The 19,382-nt window shown below is 45.1% G+C and overlaps 1 protein-coding gene across 1 annotated transcript in view; it reads left to right on the forward strand.

Annotated features, from left to right (window-relative positions):
* slit3 (slit homolog 3 (Drosophila)) overlaps positions 1-13,848 on the forward strand; it is a gene marked incomplete in the record, with an annotated part of 235,943 nt that extends 222,095 nt beyond the window's left edge. The window contains 6 exon segments of the mRNA XM_065958425.1: positions 248-378; positions 9,750-9,904; positions 10,270-10,430; positions 10,535-10,692; positions 10,876-11,081; positions 11,410-13,848. Of these exon segments, the coding sequence (XP_065814497.1) occupies positions 248-378; positions 9,750-9,904; positions 10,270-10,430; positions 10,535-10,692; positions 10,876-11,081; positions 11,410-11,663 (1,065 nt within the window).
* Positions 13,849-19,382: the final 5,534 nt, after the last annotated feature.

The following is a 19,382-nucleotide window of genomic DNA, read 5'->3' on the forward strand; positions in this document are numbered from 1 at the left end:
ATCGACTCGTTTCTTTATGATGTAAAGTTGCATTTACACTTATTAATAATTATATCTCTTAATCAACTAGCTCGGAGCTGTTTAAACGCTAAAGGTATCGCTGCCAGCCAAAAACTGGCGTTTGTGGACACAGGCCTGATTAGGTAGTCTATTAAACCCAGAGATGAAAGATGGTCAACGGGATTTAAGTCTTTAAATCAGGACAGGAAGCATCTTCATTTCTTACCCACCTCCTCTCTCTCCGCAGGTTGCTACAGATAAAGACAACGGCATTCTGTTGTACAAAGAGGACCACGACCCGCTGGCTCTGGAGCTCTACCAGGGACACATCCGGCTCATCTACGACATCGCCACCTACCCACCCACCACCGTTTACAGGTAGGCCACACACACAAGTATGAAGTGCTGAAACTTAAAGGAGCAGTATGTAACTCTGACACCTAGTGTTTAAAACGGGTACTGCAGTCTAAATTCAAAACATTATAGAGAGCTGTCTCCCCTCGCCCCCTCCTCTCTAGAGTCGATGCTCACGCAGGTTGTCATGTGGTGGACACTGAAGCTTCAGTGTTTAGCCAGCTCTGCATCGGTCTGTAAACCTTTCTGCATTCTAACCTCTCTCCATTTTTCAAAAGCATCTCCAATATTGATCCTAGTTTGAGCACGTTTCTGCTCGTGGAGCTTATTAGAAACATGCAGAGGCTTCCATCGCTGCAACACCTGTTGGTTTGACCTGATAACTGCTCTCATATCTGGCAAACCGAGGGGTGTCCAAAACAGCCCTGTGGGGGTGTCTTAAAACCGCCTACCTTCTCTGGTCCAAACAAATCCAGAGCATTCAGGACCAGAATCTAAAGTTAGGAGGAGGACATACTGGCTGCTGCATTGTTGTCAGAGAAGCCAGCACTTCAACATAGCATGTTTCCTTAATGTCTGATCATATAGGAAGCTCACTTTATCATTTCACTCACTACACATCTTACGGATTGGACCTTTACGGACAATACGTACATCCACACACCCACAACTGAAGATTGAAGGGTCTGAGGTTTTTGCAGACATTACTTCAGGACTTTTTAGAAGGTGCTGATTCGGTCATGCAAACTCTCTACCTCTCACTATGTGATCCATGTCTGAGCACTTCCCTCTGAAAACAAACATGAACTGAGAAACATTCCTTTACAATCCCGACTAGACAGTCATGTCCCCGAGTGAAACCCGCCGACGTCTCTGCAGGTAAAACTTCAAAGAGAAGGAACAAAAGCCCTCATTCAGTGGGTTAGTCCATATAATCCCTGGATATGATATAAGACACGACGTTCACAGGTTCATAGGATCGGATATAACGAGCTAAGCCATGGGAACCGTAGAGGTAATCCAGGGAAAGAACATGATAATGTTTTCAGTAGTTGGGATTTTATGGAATGTATGCAGAGATATTACTGCACATGACATGGAAGACAAACAAAAGAGGCCAATATAAACGTGTGAAATATAACCGTTTGTGCAGAAATGCTCATGTGGTCATACACACGGTGAGCACAAGTTCAAAATACACATTCCCATTAGCACGAACAACAATACATACACTTCTCCTGGCATCTTTTTTTTTTAAGTTTCAAATTAAAAGGAGAAACAAACGTGGAGTAATGTGTCACACGGGTCAAACTGTCCGTCAAAGCTCAGCCCGGGTTAAATACACAGCTTACGCCATGATGTCAGGAGTCTCCAGAGGACGCCGTTTAACCAATCATAAGCCGTTTAAAGCAGTGACCGGATCTGTCATCTATTATTATGATTTCATACGAGCCAGGCGGCTTGAACTCAACCACATTTATGTCACCTATGTGTTAAGGTTTCATAAATGCAGCTGGATCGGCTCACTTCTGGATCACCTTTCTTGTCGTCTGTGTGTTGTATGAGTATAAGGGCGCTCCCACACTATGCGAAGTAAGTCACTATGCTCCCTCCCAATCCCCCCACTGACATGCACTCACTCTGCTCCAGGACTAACCGGGCCTGAGCACGGTTACCTCTTATACAAAACGTGGTAATATGGCCCGACCGATATGGAGTTTTTGGTCCGAGATCAGGGAGATGTGTTGATCCCTCAGTTATCAGACTCTTGTGGTAAAGATTTACAACAAAGACAAGATGATGGCTCAGCTGGAGAGTAACTGAGCATGTGCGTACATCATCACCGCTCGACACTCTGCAGAGTGATGATGCTTGTTGGAATCCATACAGCGCCCTCTGCTGGTGACAGAGTACTGCTAGTGTAACACAATGAAACTCAAATTAAATTATATTTGACTGGTGAATAAATCTAGTAATATCGGCGCATGTCAGAGATAAAATTAGCCGATACAGAAAGTCACTTGAGATGCTTATATCAGCCGATAAATCGGGCTGGCTCTATTGGAACTACAACACATACATGGCTACAAAGGCTCTGTGGAAGTGGATTATTAGCACGCCCCGTCCACCAGTTAGTTTAGAACTGAAGAAGCCTTTCATAGGAGAGGTGAACGTCGCCAAGATCTTCAAGTAAGTCCAGTAGCCTTTGGATCGAGCTTCCATTTACCAAGACCTGGATGACTGAGAACCTACGCAGACAACCCTGATGTCGGTCAGCGCCTTGTTTGGTCTGAAAGAACCATTTGGATTTTTACTGAAAGCGTCTCGGAGTGTCTTTTTGCATGGCTGTGTTTTGAACATGATGCCTGCTTTCACCAGTTGAGATGGACATATCCAGCAGTCTGCAGATGTGTTGGGTTGAGAACGTTTAGCATAGTGTAGCATAGTGCTGGCGACTTTGAGCTCTTTATTCTGTCTTCACTGACCTTTGATAAGCTGCTGCATACAAACAGCTTAATTATGATAAACATGTGAAGCTGTGTGACCCATGTCGGTAAAATACTTTGACCTTACCCTTCTCTGTGGAGGCCGGCGTGCAGGATCAGCTGCAGAGCTGTAACCCTGGAGCTGATGGAGACCGTGACCTGCTTAAGGAGAGTTTAGCTGGGCGGACATGTTTTGTTTGCCATAACAACAATTAACCTCCTGGCCTACACGGCTGTAATTATTTGAAGTTGGTGCACTTTCCATTTCTGCAGCGATATTCTATTTCTTCACATGAATGGGACCGGTTTGTAATGGGGGTGGATGTGTAGAAAGCACTTATCCCTAACATGACCTTAACCAGAGTGTGTGCTTGTGCTCACAATAAATGACGCATTGTGAAAGGCAAGACGAGGGCAGGAGGGAGGGATGGTTAGAGAGGAAGGAAGAATCAAATGAAAGAATGGAAACGATGGGGTGAATCTGATTAGCCACTGGCACGGACGGTGAGGGGAGGAGACGGGGTTGAAAAGGTTGAGTGGGAGAGAGCAGAAGACTGCAGACGCATGTATGGATGCACTGAAAGACGGATTGATCGGTCGAGAGGCGGGGGCGGAGCTAGAGAGATGGTGGTGGAGGGCGTGTGTGAGATAGCAGAGGACGTGATGGAGAGATAACTTGGCAGGATGGGTTGCTCGCCAGAGGAGAAAACGGGAGTGTTGAAACAGATGGAGAGGAGCAGACGAAAAGAAAAAGGCCACGAGACACGGTTGAACAGCAGGATGGAGGAGTGAGGGATGACAGAGGGACGGAGTGAAAGAGGCGGGGGGGGAGGAGAGGGGGAAAAGTAAACCACAGCATGAGTCAGGGAATTATCCCTGTCTGGTCTCGTTAGCTTGACACGGGCCACGCCTGAGGGGGACGGACGGACGGACGGACGGACGGACGGACAGACAGGGCGCAAGGAAAAACGGAGCGAGAACAAGAGAAAGGAGGCATAAAAGAGACGGGACAAAGAACGTGTGTGGTAGCTGTGAGAGAAATAAATGATAATGTAGAACGGGAAGATGAAACAGAAAGTCATCGATGACAGAGACAGAAAAGGGAAAGCACCCTGCTCTCACATCCTCACTCCTGAACAATTCTAGAAAGATTACAGCACAGCCTGTCCCTGAAATGTTATTCTTCGCACATGTCCTTAACAGCGTGACGTTTTCCCACGTCAGATAGGAGGCGTATCTCTCAGGTGGCTGGACATGGCGTGGTAAAGGACGCTGCGGTCATATGTACAACTTGCCCTCGGTATCAACGAACAAGGGGAAAAGGACGTATTGGTGAGGAGAAAAGAGTGAACCACCAGTCGTTCACTGGTCACATGATATGGACGTCATCACCCCCTCCTTTCTCTCATCCCTGGGGTGAATTTTCCTGACTTTTACCTGCTGTGTTCTGCTCACCTTGACTTCAACGCACAGTTTGTAAATTCCTCCACCGGGGGACCCTCGATTAAAACAATAACGAATGGTGATGTCGAGGCTGGCGGTGAATCATGGGAGTGATCCTATCTGCTACTTCACCCCGATTTTCGCGCCCCTTCGACTTCAGTCTTAATGTTGCGCAGGCGTTGTGGGGGTACGAAGTGATCCCCACCTCTTCACCGTCTTTGCGCTGTTTGTGTATGTGGAGCTCCTGCTGTGCCGCGCTTCCACAGTGCCGAAACTCACAGACTGGGACATCGATATATTTTGCCGTCGTGGAATCATCAATATGAACGTACAAAAACGTGAGGGCAGCTGAACTTGGTTGCGGCACTAAGCAGTCGGAAAAGGGTTAAAGAGAGAGAGGTCCACAGAGGTCATATCTGATCACAGAGCTAAGCTAACTCTGTTCCATGTGTCAGCAATCCTGATTGATGCAAGGCTTCATGCCTGCACGAGGCTCGTTTTACCATCGGATGATTTGTTGTGCTTTGACTGTGCCATCTTTTGATTACACGAGGTGGAACACTTCATTTGGAAAAAGGCTGAACACTGATTCATACTGCTCCGCTAGTCATACACTGATACTGACCAGAACGGCGGAGCTATTCAGCCACCACAATCTGAGGACAGCATTTCTGGCAGATCCCAAACATGGCGCTGTCAATACAGTTACTGTGGTCGTCCAACTGAGGGCCAGGGACCGCGGCCATTCCCTGGGTTGGTTATCTTGTGCTGAAACCGGAGAGCTAGAGAGGGCATTTGGTTTGGGCCAGCTTTTGAAGACGACTGAGAAGCAGTAGAGAAAAACAAAATGGTAAATTGGTTTTACCAGAAAAACGTGTATGCTTTCTATTGTGGGATTATTTTGTCTATGAGGTTGGATTAAAATTGACATATTAAAAAGGAATTGGATGATTAATAGGCAAAAAGACAAAAAAGGTTTTAAAACCCTGTAAGGACAGGCAACCTGCAATGAAAAACTGAAATTGAATAAGGAAATAAGTAGGATGCTCTCCTGATTAGACTGAATGACGCCGACAGTAGAGACAGAAGTATGATGATAAAAATATAAAACATGCAAGATGTGTACAAGTCAGTAGATGACATGCCTTATCGAACCCCCTGCAGATGATCCAAAACACAGCAGCACGACCTCCCAAAACGTCACATGTCACTGGTCATCTTCCTCCACTGGCTCCCAGTTACTGCTCACATCAGATTTAAAACTCTGTTGCTCGCACGTTGTTGTTCCCTCATTAGCAGCATATGAAGGTGGTTAGTCATATCCAGTATTAAATGGACATTCATGTGCAGGAGAGAGTGTGTGTTTGCTGAGTATTAATGCGCTGCCCTTTACTGATGACACACTAATCTCCCAGCGGGTCACTGAGAGCACATCTACTGATATTCATCAGCAAGGGGCAGAGGACGGAGGAGGAAGGAAAGGAGAGGAGGAGGAGGATGGAGGAAGGAGAAAAAGTTGTGCAGGCATTAGATGCATGGATGGATGACAAATAACACTAGAGGCTGACTGGAGAAGCACAGGAAGTCACATACACACCCATTCTGAAAGGCCTGTTTTTACAGCAGAGATTAACATGTTTACAGTCTGGTTAGCTCATGTTTTGATTGGCACACACTGTGTGAATGTTTTGATGACTCATCCGTTTTGATTTGATGAAGGATAAGAGTTATTCACAATAAGGCGTGTAGCTGACCTGATTGACAGGCGGGCGCGGTGTAACGGTTCATCAAGAAGCTTAAAACCCGCCTCAGCTCCAGCTCTCAGCCTGTCGTTAGGTTGACTGAAAGTTAGACTGAGACAGTATTTCCAGCATGGAGACCGCCATCAATGGGACTCCAACGCCCCCTGCAGGAACAGACGGGTGATGTTAATAAGGCTACGTCCAGTAACCATTTACAGTCTTTGGTTTAAACACCCACATTCTCTGAAAGGAGACATTTAACCTAAACCAGGCAGGCGGTAAACTAATAACTTGTTGAACTTTGATTGTAATGTAACTAATGATTCAACATGTCCTATGTGACCTTTTGTGTAGACTCATCATGCAGGTTCTTTGATATGAACATTTATTCATACTTCAACCTTCAACAGTTCTGCTTATTCAGGGCTGCGTGCGTGATTTCAGACGAGTCGAGTGACTGAACGTCTGACCCGACTCTGGCTCTGTGAAACCACCGGGCTGTGGCTCAAACTCACAGACAGTCCTTGAACATTAGGAGTTTAAAACCCTCGGAGGCGAGTCAAATATTCTAATGCTGAAACTTTATAGGCCTGAAGCTTTGAGACGTCTCTCCTGAAAGCCGACATTCAAACCTTGATGATCAACACCTGAAAAAGTAACATGGTAACATGTGGACTGTTCGGCCTGGTTTGATGAAAGCTGCAGAAAAAAAGAGAGAAAACAGTGAAGGAGCTCGCTGTTCAGCAGCTGCCGTCTCAGCGTTGACTAATTGAGGTTACCACGGTGATATGGGACGGGGATGCCTGTCTGCTGAACATCATTTTAATCAGATCGGGCTGCTTAACACACACACACACACACACACACACAGAGCTCCCACGCAAACACACATGCACACAAGTGCAGACTTGTTAGCATGCAAATAGAACCAAAACTACTCTTCAGTGTACACGCATGGACACACACAGCCGGGCAAAACTCCTCCAGTTAAGAGCACATGTAAATAAAGATATGCACATTCGGGGCGCCGTAGGTTAATGCTTGTTCCCCATGTACGGAGGCATATTCCTCCAAGCGGGCTGCCCGGGTTCGAGTCACGGGTTGAATGCATAAACCTGCACACACACAAACACACACCATTTCCAGATGTGGTGATGAAACGTTGTGAGTAAATGATCGCTGTGCCTAATTAGAGTTCAGTGTAAGAGGATCTGTGCGGATGTGTGTAGTCCAAAGTTCTGTCCGTAATCGATCTAGGACGTGTTTTTTGGGGGTGAAGTTTGTGTGTATGTGCCATCTTTTAGTGGGAGTTGATTCTCGACTGACAGGAAATGTAGATTGGACTAAAATAGAAATAAGAATACAACCACTGCGTTCACACTGCAGGCAAAAGTGACCCGTCTCTGATTTTTCAGTTTGAAGCGGCTGTGTGGCTCTGAACTGGAAGGTTGCAGGTTCGATCCCCAGCTTCTGCAGCTACCAGGCTGCTGTGTAGAAAGTCTATCAGTGTTAACTCGTCCATTCATACACATGTGTACACACCATTCATACACATTAACGAGGCAGAAGGAGCAGCTTGGGGTTAAGTGTCTTTCCCAAGGACACATCGGATATGTGGCTGCAGGAGCTGGGGATCGAACCCCCCCCGACCGTCAGGTCGAGAGACGAGTGTGGATGCAGTCTAAGAGAGACGGCAGCAGTTAAAATCTGCCACGTCTGTGTGTGTGTTTACTGAAACCTTTAATCGACGCACTGGACCCTGAAGTGTCGCTCACATGTTGATGAAGAGGAGTATAAATATCTTCTTCAACATGGAATTAAAAAAAGAGATCACATATAATTAAATATTTATCTGTTGCTTTATCAGACATAAACACATCTTTAGAAGGTTGTGATAAACCTCTCGATGAACCACTGATGAGACCCGAGACTGACAACATCCTGTGCAGGACACAACAAGTCCTCTACTGGCCCCCGGTGGAGCTCCTGTCTCATAGCAGCTGAATGGAGAACGTGTGTGTGTGTGTGTGTGTGTGTGTGTGTGTGTGTGTGTGTGTGTGTGTGTGTGTGTGTGTGTGTGTGTGTGTGTGTGTGTGTGTGTGTGTGTGTGTGTGTGTGTGTGTGTGTGTGTGTGTGTGTGTGTGTGTGTGTGTGTGTGCGCACACATGTTTGAAGTTCAGACTTCTCGCTGACACACACAATCCATTTCAGAGTGTGTTGAGCAGTGTTAGCGGGGCTTTGATTGAACTCTCCACACACTTGAACACATTTCAAAGGGGTTGAAGTGCTTCTTCACCGAGAGCAGAGAAGCTTCGGAAGGCGGAAAAAAGGAGCAGAAATGATTGTTGTTACGGAGAGAAAGGAGGAAACAGACGAGCGGAGAGAGAGGAGACGAGAAAGATGAGTGAAGGAGAAGGAGGGACCGGTGTGAGAGATGAAAGCAAATACTGAAGAGGAGGGCAGTGCGCTAATCTTTCAGGCGAGCAGAGCATCTTCTCGTTCGGTGGCCTGTTTGTGATCTTTATTAAATTACACGGCTCCTAAAGGAAACCATGGATATGTGTGTGTGCGCCATACCTGCCCCTTCCTCCATCTCTTTAATCATGATATATATATATCCCTTTACTTCTTCTTCTAATGTTTCTGCTGCTGCTCTGTTCATCATTTCTCTTCATGTATGTGCTCTGCATTTCCTGCAGAAGTCCCACTTAGCCCGCCTCACACATCCCTGCTCCATTGGCTGTTACAGAAACATCACCATAATATGAACGCTGTACGAACAGCTGTCACTCAAAGCAGACTCACGGCTCTCTTAGCGACTGAGCGGTGAACGTCTGCAGACAAAGGCAGGTTTTGTCTTCGCTGTGGGAGTCTGAGGCGGACCACCACCACCAGCAGCAGCAGCAGCAGGAAAAAGTGGCTTTACTTGTTCTTTTGTGTTCTGCTTGTTTCCTCTGGGTTCAGGGCAGAAAGAACTTCAACTTTTTACCAACCCAACATCTACCTCCCTCTCTCTCTCTCTTTCTCTCTCTCTCCCTCTTTGGGCTGTGCCAAACCACTGTCTCTATAGCTGTCTGCCCCCCCTCCAGCAAAAAACATTTAGTGGGGAATCTCAGAAACCCTCATTCACACACACAAAAACACACACATACACACACACACACACACACACACACACACACACACACACACACACACTCTTCCCAGGGTCAGACATTGTGCATAGGGTCATGATCCTCGCTCACAGCAGACTCCTCTTCTGTGGAAAACTTTTATTTCTTTAAAAAATAACAGCAGCGCTCGGTTGAAGGAGCCCGGGCTGCTAGGGGACCCAATCTGGGCCTCAAACCCCATGTTAGGCACCCCTGATCCAGATCAAGGCCTCTTTTTAAACCCTCCCCTCCCCCCCCCCCTAAAAACACAGAACACAGTGAGCTCTGAGGATGTAATCAGTCTGTTTTATGTCTCAGAATAACATCTAAACACAGATCTCTCTCATTTCTGTTTCATTTTCTTCGGTCGATTTGCAAACAAAACAAAACAAAATGAGAAAAAAAAAAAGAAAGTGTGGAGTCTGTTTTGTGTCTCGCATTTCCAATCAGCTCAGTGGTGTTTTGTTTTTTTACTCTCTAACTGAGAATGTCTGGGGCAGAATTCAGCTCTAATTTATCATAATAGGAACCACACTGACAATCTCTGCTTCCTCTCTCCTCTTTGTTTGCAGCGTGGAGTCTGTGAACGACGGCCTCTTCCACACGGTCGAGCTGCTAATCCAGAACCGTTCGCTGAGCCTGGTGGTGGATAACGGCGCCCCCAAGAGCCTGGGCAAGCTAGCACGCCAGCCCTCTGTTGACCACAACACCCAGCTTTACATAGGAGGTATTTACACACAGTTTTCAACAATCCAACAACACTCTACAAATACACACACAGAGACACAATCCCAGCTGGGGATGTGGGGAAGAACAAACACGCCCTCTGAGAACAGTCGCACTTCATTTCTTAAGCTCTAGACTGAAACGTAATGTTATTGTGCAACAGTGACAGCGATGTTTCCAGCCGCATGTTTTTGTTTTTGGAAAAGATGATCCGAGACTGAACCCAAAGACGAGTGAAGGCTATTAATCAAGCTATCTTCCTTTCAAAGGGTTTTCTCTTTTTAACCTTCTCCTCCCATTTTAACCATATTCGACTCTTCTTCTGCTCCTTCTTTTTCCCCCTCGACTTCCTGTCTTGTGACCCAGGGGTGCCAGCTCAGGTGGTGGCCTCAGGTCTGCGGCCCGGACCCGAACGTTCCCCTCAGGCTTTTAACGGCTGCATCCACAACGTCCGGATCAACGGGGAGCCTCAAGACCTGAGTTACCGGACCGCGGGAGGAGCACGACCGCAAGGGGTCGAGAGCAAGGTGACCACAAAAGAAGCAGCATCACACAAAAGATTCTCATGATTCAATTCTGCGGTGCAAGAACCCCTCTGACCCAGCTCCTCTCCTCCTGCTTCTGCCTCTAGGCTGATGGGATTCTTGCAGGGTGTCATTCGTGCAGCGTGTGTGCTCAGGGGGCCTGCAGGGAGGGAGGAGACACGGGGGTAACATGCGATTGTCCTCCGGGACGCAGTGGAGCCCTGTGTGACCAGACGACCGCACCGAGCCCGTGTCAGAAGAGCAGGTGAGCCGAGACAGCAGACACTGAGAGAATACATGAAAGTTACATCCAAGAGCTGTTACATGTCATCCGCTCGCTGCTGCATGGAGAACTTTTTCATCCAATCAGTTCCCTTCCCAGATTCATCCTGGAGAATGTGTTCTCACCTCTAACAAGATCCTCTGCCTTTCCGTCTTCCCGCTCCAGATGTGTGAGCGGTCTGTGTGTGCCTAAGGGTCAGTCCTACAGCTGCAAATGCAACGAAGGCTACCAGGGTCAGTACTGTGACAGACGGCAGGAGCCTCCGGCCTGCAGGGGGCAGCGCTGTGGTCACGGAGAGTGTCGAGTGTCCGAGGGAGGAGAGCCCGCCTGCCACTGTCAACTGGGGTACACGGGGCTCAACTGTGAGACAGGTAACGTGTTTTAATGTGGATAGCATCGAAAAGTAAAGAAGCTTTTTGACCCTAAGCTGCTGTGAGCAAAAGATTTAAAGGTTGGCTTCAGGCGCTACGGTTACGGTTATATTTCTCTAACAAACAGACCGGGAGCGTTGGAGGTGTCACTTTCTAAATTGCAAAATGTGTTTTTGTGTAAATTAAAAACATGAATTGTTTGCTGAGGACTTTCCGTTTTGATGCCGCAGTAACTAGCATCTAATCAGAGTTCAGTCTCCGGTACCTTGACAACCCGAGTATAAAAATGAACGTGTTTGTTTCATGTCTCTTCTTCATTCATGTGCAGAGCTGACATGTCAAGGCGAGATGGTGAGGGAGCAGCTGAAGCGCCACCAAGCGTTGAGAACGTGCACGTCCACCAGCAAGATTCCCCGCATGGATTGTCCCCGATCGTGCCAGGCGGCGGCGCCTCCCGGTGTCTGCTGCGGCGTCACCAAGAGCCGGAGGAGGAAGGTGGTGTTCCGCTGCACCGACGGCTCCTCGTACTCGGAGGAGATGGACACCGCTCTGGATTGCGGCTGCACCAAGTGCCCCTTGTAACAGCGCCCGCAGTTTGTTCGTTTGTTTTTTAGCAACACCCACCGCTGCCGTTTTGTGAATTCCACACGTCGGAGGCCGCACGGCGCTCTGACATTTTCCACGTCGATGATCACAGCCATAATGTGATTCTTTTTTCTTCTAACACCTTTTACCGATTCGCTGCCGAGAGAGAAAACCACGAACGCAAACAAAGACGGGACATGTGTGCGTGTTTTTTTTGACAGAGAGAAAATATATTGTAAGATATAAGTGAAAAAAAAAACATAGAACTTATTTTTATTATGGATTTTTTTTTTCTCTAAAAGATGACGAAAGGACTGATGAGTTGTTGTTTTTAATATGTTGATTATATATTGTGTTACATAGTATGAACAAAGTTATTTTGTACCTTTTGAAGACAAATAGATTAACATTCCTTCAAAGTATAGGAGTTTATATGTCTGTATAAATCTATATAAATATTTACCCTAACCCAGTGGACGTTATATTTGCATGATGAGTGAGAGCGGCTTTGGACACTGAGGAGCGCAGAGAGAAGAAGAAGAAGAAGAGCCGCCTTGAGTCAGCAACAACTCGGAGAAGATGAGTGCCTCGTTTCTCAGTGCGCCCCCTCTTGGAGAAAACTGTACGTGCCTAGCTAACCTGCTGCCTCACCCTCACATGTGAGACAGAAGGGACTGTTTCCATGGAGATGATCTAACACTTTGTTCTAATAATGTGTGATTCTGTCGCTCGCCGTTGTTCATCAGACTAACAGAGAGACGGGAGAGGTCACTGATGGAAATCGTCATTTAAACATAAAATAAGGAGGTCATATTCAAATCAACAGTTCAGCTTCAGACTCTGTAAAAACAGAAAATAATTAAATCCCCAATTCAGTCGCTGGAGTTCAAAACAGGAGACGTGGCGTTTTAAAGTCGGCCAGGCTGAAGAGCGCTTCATTGCTGGGTGTGTGCTCTCTTTGCAGAGGCGGGACAAATTCATTGTTTTGCAAGTCACAAGTAACCGCCAATCTCCACATAGTCTGTGCACGCCGCTCTAGTCAATGCTCCTGTCTCCACAGCGAGCGCCACAGTCCATCTCCGAAGCGTGCCAGCAGCGCCACTACACTCTGCGAACAGATAGTTCCGCTAGCAGGCTAGCTTGTTAGGTAGCTAACACGGCTCGTTCTAGTAACCTTGTTATGCTGCAGTGGATGTGATTTATATATTCAACAACACAAACTACAAGACAGTACAACACTTTAAACACGATAACAACAAGTAAAGGTACATTTAAGAAGAAGAGGTTTCATTCGCAATGCATTGTGGGACGTGTAGTTTAATCATGTTCACAGGCTTTTCACCATTGCTTTTTTTCTCAGTTTTTTAACACTGTTTTTACACCAAATCAAATGTTTTATAGTCATGAGTATTGAGATAGCTGGTTGTCATGGTTACAGGCTTCAATCTGTTGATATAAGGATTTTTATGAAATGTCAACGGAGGATTCGATAAGGGGAAAATTTAATGGGCGGTCACTGTTGAGCTCTAATGTCTAGTCCAGTTAGACCTCTGCTCTCTTGCAACCACACCCAACAGTGATGACACCACAGGATACTAACACGCCCCTGGGGTACAATTCGGCATGCCTGTAGCAGGATTTGATTTCTTCATTTTGAAAAAAGATAGTTTTCTGAGCGGCTAAGCTGAAGCTCACTGCGTTCGCCTTAACCGATACACGTCAAACTGTTGACAGACTTCATCTCCTTAAACCGGTTTAAGTGCCTTAATGTACGCCTCGATTCTCTGAAGATCAAAAAAATTGCTGCAGATCGTTTACTGCTGCTTCTAAAAGGTCGATTACATGTTTTTGGTGGACATCCATCTCAATATACATCATCCCTCCGTCTTAGCAGGATGAGTGTTCCGGTATGAATTTTAAAGAACCTCCAGATAAAATTCAAATAGTTTAATTTGGGTCAGAGAAATATCTCAACACTTTTTGTCGAAATGACAGGAAGAAGACGGCGTACCATTTGCTACAGCCGTGTGCATTAATGTGAAATTGCACCATTTTGAAACGAGGACCGATTTCTGTTTTTAAGAGTGTTCATGTGTGATGCCTTCAGGGCGTGACGGGATCACAGGATTTATAATGCACGTCCGAATGTGTTTAATGTGCCTGTAATAAATATTTCCATGGAGCTCGTACTTTAAAAATGTGTCTTTAATAGAGTCGAGGCGCTCTGATGAATTCTTAAACAGGTGAACGGGATTGTGGACTGATTCTGCAACATGACAAACTATTGTGTTTTGCTTACTTGGAGAGCTGGTAGAGAAACAGGACGGGATCATGCAGGGAGCAAGGCGAGCCCAAATACGCCCAACTATTTGTAAACGACTTTACAGGAAAACAAACCCAAAGTCGATTATAATAAGCAGACTTGGCAACATGTGGTGGTGGTGGTGTACTGGAGTGTGTTAATATATACTGTACCCACTTCTAAGAATAAAAAGACATTTCTTCTTATGTTATGATCAACAATGACACTGCATGTTTCTGACCAGAAGGTGGCAGCATTGTCTGAACCAAGAGAAATACACCACATCTAACATGGTTCATGCTTTATTCACAACCAAGACATTAAAAAAAAGGATGTTCTAGTAAGGTTGAAGACATGCTGCAGCACAACATCAAACGTCTCCAACATTTCAGACATCATTATAGAGCAGGATTACAACATGGTAATGACAATGCAAAACACAAAGTTTTCATTTCATTTCATTTATTATTCAGGAAAGTTTAAAAGTAACAGTTTGACGGGCCTGACTCAGTTTAACAACTGGTTTCCAGCAGGTTCCTGTTCTGCAGAACAGGAAACATAAACCACAGTCATGTCAAATCAAGACAAACAAATTTACAGGACATTAGCATGGGCTAAGCAGATACAGACAAATAAAAACAAACAGTACATGTAGTGCAAACAATACTTGAACAATACATGAGCAATTAATGCGTGTAAGTTTAAGTGTGGAGAAGGTGTGGCTTGTATGTATTTTTGAAATATGAGGTTAAGTTTGCATGGATTTATCAACATCATCCATCAGCGTCAATTGAATAAAACTCATTCTGCCCATTCAGTTCCAGTTTAATGATCCTACAGTCCTTTTTCCTATTATCATGTCATGTTCTGTTATCCATATTTGCTTGGCGTCTCCAAATTATTAGCGAACATCCCTCTGCACCTTTATCAACATCAAGTATGTAGGCAAAGGTACAGAGGCACTGTTGTGATTTTTCTCAAATAAACTGGTGATGCCGAGCAAGAGTAGTGTGCAGAGAACTTACTTCATGAGATAGTTGGAAGTGCAAACTGAGACAGAGCCAAATGATTCGCTAACTGCAGAATTCCCTTGCATTGTCAATTGAAGCAGGGTCAGAAGAAGTGTGAGCTGCACATTTGCAAATGCCAATTTGTTTAGGAAGCAAAAGAGCAGATACCTTTTCATGATGTAGAATGGGTTTGCCGTCAGATATGAGAAATTTCCTGTGTTTCCACAAAGCACCAAAATCATGAAATACCCCAAAAGCATACCTGCTGACAGATTTGTGTGCAGCCAATTTGCAGGCTTCTGTTAACACCACCAGCTCTGCTGCCTGTGCTGAGTAATGAGACGGCAAAGGAGAAGACAAAACAGTGTTAAAATCATTAACAACAGCAAAAGCAACTTTACAGTGACCTGTGTCAGGGTCACGTGAGGCTTAACCATCAACATAGAAAACAAGATCAGGATTGGTTAAAGGAACATCAGAGAGATCAGGATGAGGTGTGCAGATAAGTTGCATCTCTGCTTCACGACAGTGTGGCTCACCATCAGTGGGCAAAGGAAGCAATGTGGCTGGGTTGAGAGTGTTGCATCTTTTGACCGTGACATGGGGAAGATCAAGAAGTGTGGTGTGATATCGCAACCACCGTGCAGCAGAAAGGTGTGAAGTTTTCTGTTCTGCCAGTATCGCTGATAAGGAACAAGGAGGGTTAGGTCTGAATAACCCATAAAGTCCTGTGAGGCCAGAACAGCACGATCAGCTGCGGCAACAGCACGCAGGTAGAGAGGAAGAGCTCTAGCCACTGGGTCAAGGGTGCAAGAAAAGTAAGCCACAGGTTTAAGGTGAGCGCCGTGTTTCTGTAGCAAGACCGACGTCATACAACCTTCTCGCTCGTCCACACATTGAATGAAAGGTTTAGCAGGGTTAGGAACACCCAGTGTGGGAGTGGACTGTAGGGCTTTTTTCAATGTTTCAAAGGATGTAACTGCACTATCAGTCCATTGAAGGGTACCTGAAGCAGTCAAACCTTTAGCATGCTTGATGTCTCGTAACGGACGTTCAAGAACTGAGAAGTTTGGAATGAACTGTCGACAGTAAGAGCACATTCCTTGGAAAGGGAGGCTTTATATGCCCTTCTGCTGCTAGATGTTTTAGCAAGACAAGGGTAACAACCTCACATTGCTCTATAGAGGGGGAGGCGATCAACAATCGTCTACGTACTGTAAAAGAGCCGAGCCCCCAGATGAAGTGAGAGCAGACAAACTGCGTGTCAATGCAGCGTTGTACAGCGAAGGTGAGCTTGTGAAACCTTGACATAGTCGAGTAAAGGTGTATATTTTCCCGTAGAAAAGAAACTTGAACCAGAACTGGGAGTCTGGATGTACTGGAACAGAGAAAAAAGCATTAGAAAGATCGACCACAGAGAAAAACTTAGATCCTTCTGGGACCTGAGAAATGATTGTATAAGGATTTGGAACATTTGGAGTAGGCGCAGATATGGCCGCATTCACGGCCTGTAAGTCTTGGACGAAGCGCCATTCATCCAGTTGGCCTGCAGGTCTGATCTTTTTAACTGGGGTCTGGACAGGCGAATCCTGTAGAAGCAGAGGATAATGACTCCTGCTTTTAGTAGGGAGTTAAAGACTGGTGTAATGCCATCTGTAGCTTCCTTCTTCAGTGGGTACTGTCTAACAATCGGTCTGTAATCTGATTTAGGTTGTATTTGGACAGGTTCACAATTTTTTATTAGCCCTACCTCATGCTTACTGGCCGCCCACAACTCGGGTGGTACTTCGCTGAGCAGAGTAGAAATGTCAGTGGTGCTGCAAGAGGTGAGGGAGTGAGATTGTGAGTTGCACTCCTCGATCAGTCAAACTGAGCGGAGACAATGTATTTTGGTTTGCAGTGGTTTCCGGTATGCCTGCTGAGAAGGAGAGAAGCAGACATCTCTAGCTGACATGCATCTCCTGATTAAAGGCTCTAAATATCGCCACTGTTCATCTTTGGCCTTGGCTATGGGTTATAACGAGAAAAGATCACATAGAAAAGACTAAAAAGATATTAGAGGGTTAATGAAGTTGCATTGTGGCAGACAGAGGAGGGAGGAAGATCAGAAGGCAACGATGACCAGGGTTATTGATTTGATTGCGATTTATTTCCATCTTGGTTTAAGACATTGGGAAATATTAGTGTCTTTGAGTAACATAGATGGTATTGTCATGAGCTTGTCAACTTTGTGCAGGAATCTGAAGACGTTAAGGTTGTTCAGACGGAAAGAACACTCTGACCTACTTGACATTGCGTTATTCCTCCAGGATCAGTTGAATAGATGGTATGCTTCACGGATATAAAGTAATGCATCTGAAATTCATTCAAGCTGGCTATGTGGTGACTCAAAATACGATTAGGCATTTGCTGAAAATACTGGATCCCCATGGAGTTCAACTGCGGTGCCGGAATCGCCTGCGACGGCGTCTATACCGAAACCCAGGTCCGAATTTCTTGTGGCATGTTGACTCCTATGATAAACATGTGAAACCATATGGGATCTGTATTAATGGTGCAATCGACGGGTTTTCACGTTTGGTCATATGGCTCCATGCATATTCTACAAGTAGCAATCCCAAAGTCGTCGCTGGATACTTCATGAACAAAGTGGCAACAAGAAATGGAACTGCAACCAGGATTCAGTCGAACATGGGAACAGAGAACGGTCACATGGAGCAATGCACATGTTCTCGAGAAATGATCATGCTGATGAATTTGCTCCAATGTGCTATTTGTATGTGGCAAGCAATCAAAACCAGCACATTGAGAACTGGTGGGGATTTTTAAGGAAACAACATGCACAGTTTTGGATGAACATGTTTCAAGAGGTCAAAGATTCAGACAACTTTTCTGGAGACTTTTTGGACAAGAATCTGATACAATTCTCATGTCTTGAGATAATTGAGGTAAGGAGCCACCAGTTGGCCTCAAAATGTTTTGATTTAAATGTTATCTTACTCTTGTCCATAGTGCCATATCGCATAATGCCATGCATTGATTATGAACCCTCTCGACAAACATGCTCTGTTGACTACTGTGTCTATAATTTCAGCACCAGGCGCTGTCCACCTGATGTTGATTGCGCTGTGGTGCATCGCACATTTCAATACCACAAAATGATGTTCTTGCCTGCTTGCCTGTAGCCGCGTCTTATTACGAAGGAAAATACTGATAGAGGAGGGGAGACTTCTTATTTGGAAAGTAGGCTACAGTAGGCTACAGTCTACTTTACTGTGATATGCATCACCCTCCATATTTTCTTATTATTGTTTATTTATTTAAGAACAACAAACAAACAAACAAGTAGGCTACATTGCTGGGGAGACAGATTTTCCTGTGGAGGCGGATGATCTACAGTTTAATTTCTTTGAATGTGGATTTTTGCGCAAATTAGGCAACTAAGCAACTAGCCTACAACTAATCAGGTTATTACAGGTCATTACAGAGTTCCAGTAATCAAAATTATTACATGAATATCACAATTTAAGCAGGTAGGCCTACTCTGTAATCCATAACGGGTTTACCTCGTGTGACCTAAATTAAACAATAAAATCAGTCATAGCTTTGCTTTCATCAATAAAGTATGATTTACTTCAATTAGGCAATACAAATAAAGGGATTCCTATAACAGGAAAAACTTGAAATATTTGGTCCAAAGTATAGTGGAGCACACAGATTGAAGGCATCAAACTTTTTCATTATAAAAACATTTCGACTCCATGCGGTGATTCATACTATCCCTCTCAATAACCTAGTAAGGAATACCATTCGGCCTAAGCCTCACTCTGGTTTGGTATACGGTGTCGTATACAGGACAAAGAAAAAACTTTGTAAGATATTTGTCTGCCAACATTATGGACCACAAATACAGAATTTGAGCTCATGAATGAGTTATATTTGAGTTGATAACCTTTTTTGTCCTTCCCAGAGAGAATTGCAGGAAGTTGTCCATCTCTGGAACAGCCACAGAATCCCCCCGAGCAGAAATGCTGTGTCTCCTGGTAGATGTCCACTGATGCTGTACACACTCCCTCAACTGTTTGGGGAGAGGGATTACCTCAAAGAGGTTTCTCAACAACAGATTCAGATCTGCAGAGAGGAATGCCTTCTGAGAGGCCCATATCCATGTGATAAGAGTAATCATTTATTTGACTTTGTTGTTAAAAAGAGTTCCTGAAAATGGAATAGACCTTTTTTTTTGCAGCAAATATTCTCAACCTGTCATTAAAAACATTCGGTTTCATTGCATTGGATCCAAAGATGGATTTAAAGATGTTATAAACGACCTGTGTCTTTAAGTGTGTTATCTGCTATATGAAAAGTTCTCAGGTCTCAGTTTGATTTGAAACGGTTTGTGAAACA

The sequence above is a fragment of the Labrus bergylta genome, chromosome 9, assembly GCF_963930695.1.
Source record: "Labrus bergylta chromosome 9, fLabBer1.1, whole genome shotgun sequence".
NCBI classification, from domain to species: Eukaryota; Metazoa; Chordata; class Actinopteri; order Labriformes; family Labridae; genus Labrus; species Labrus bergylta.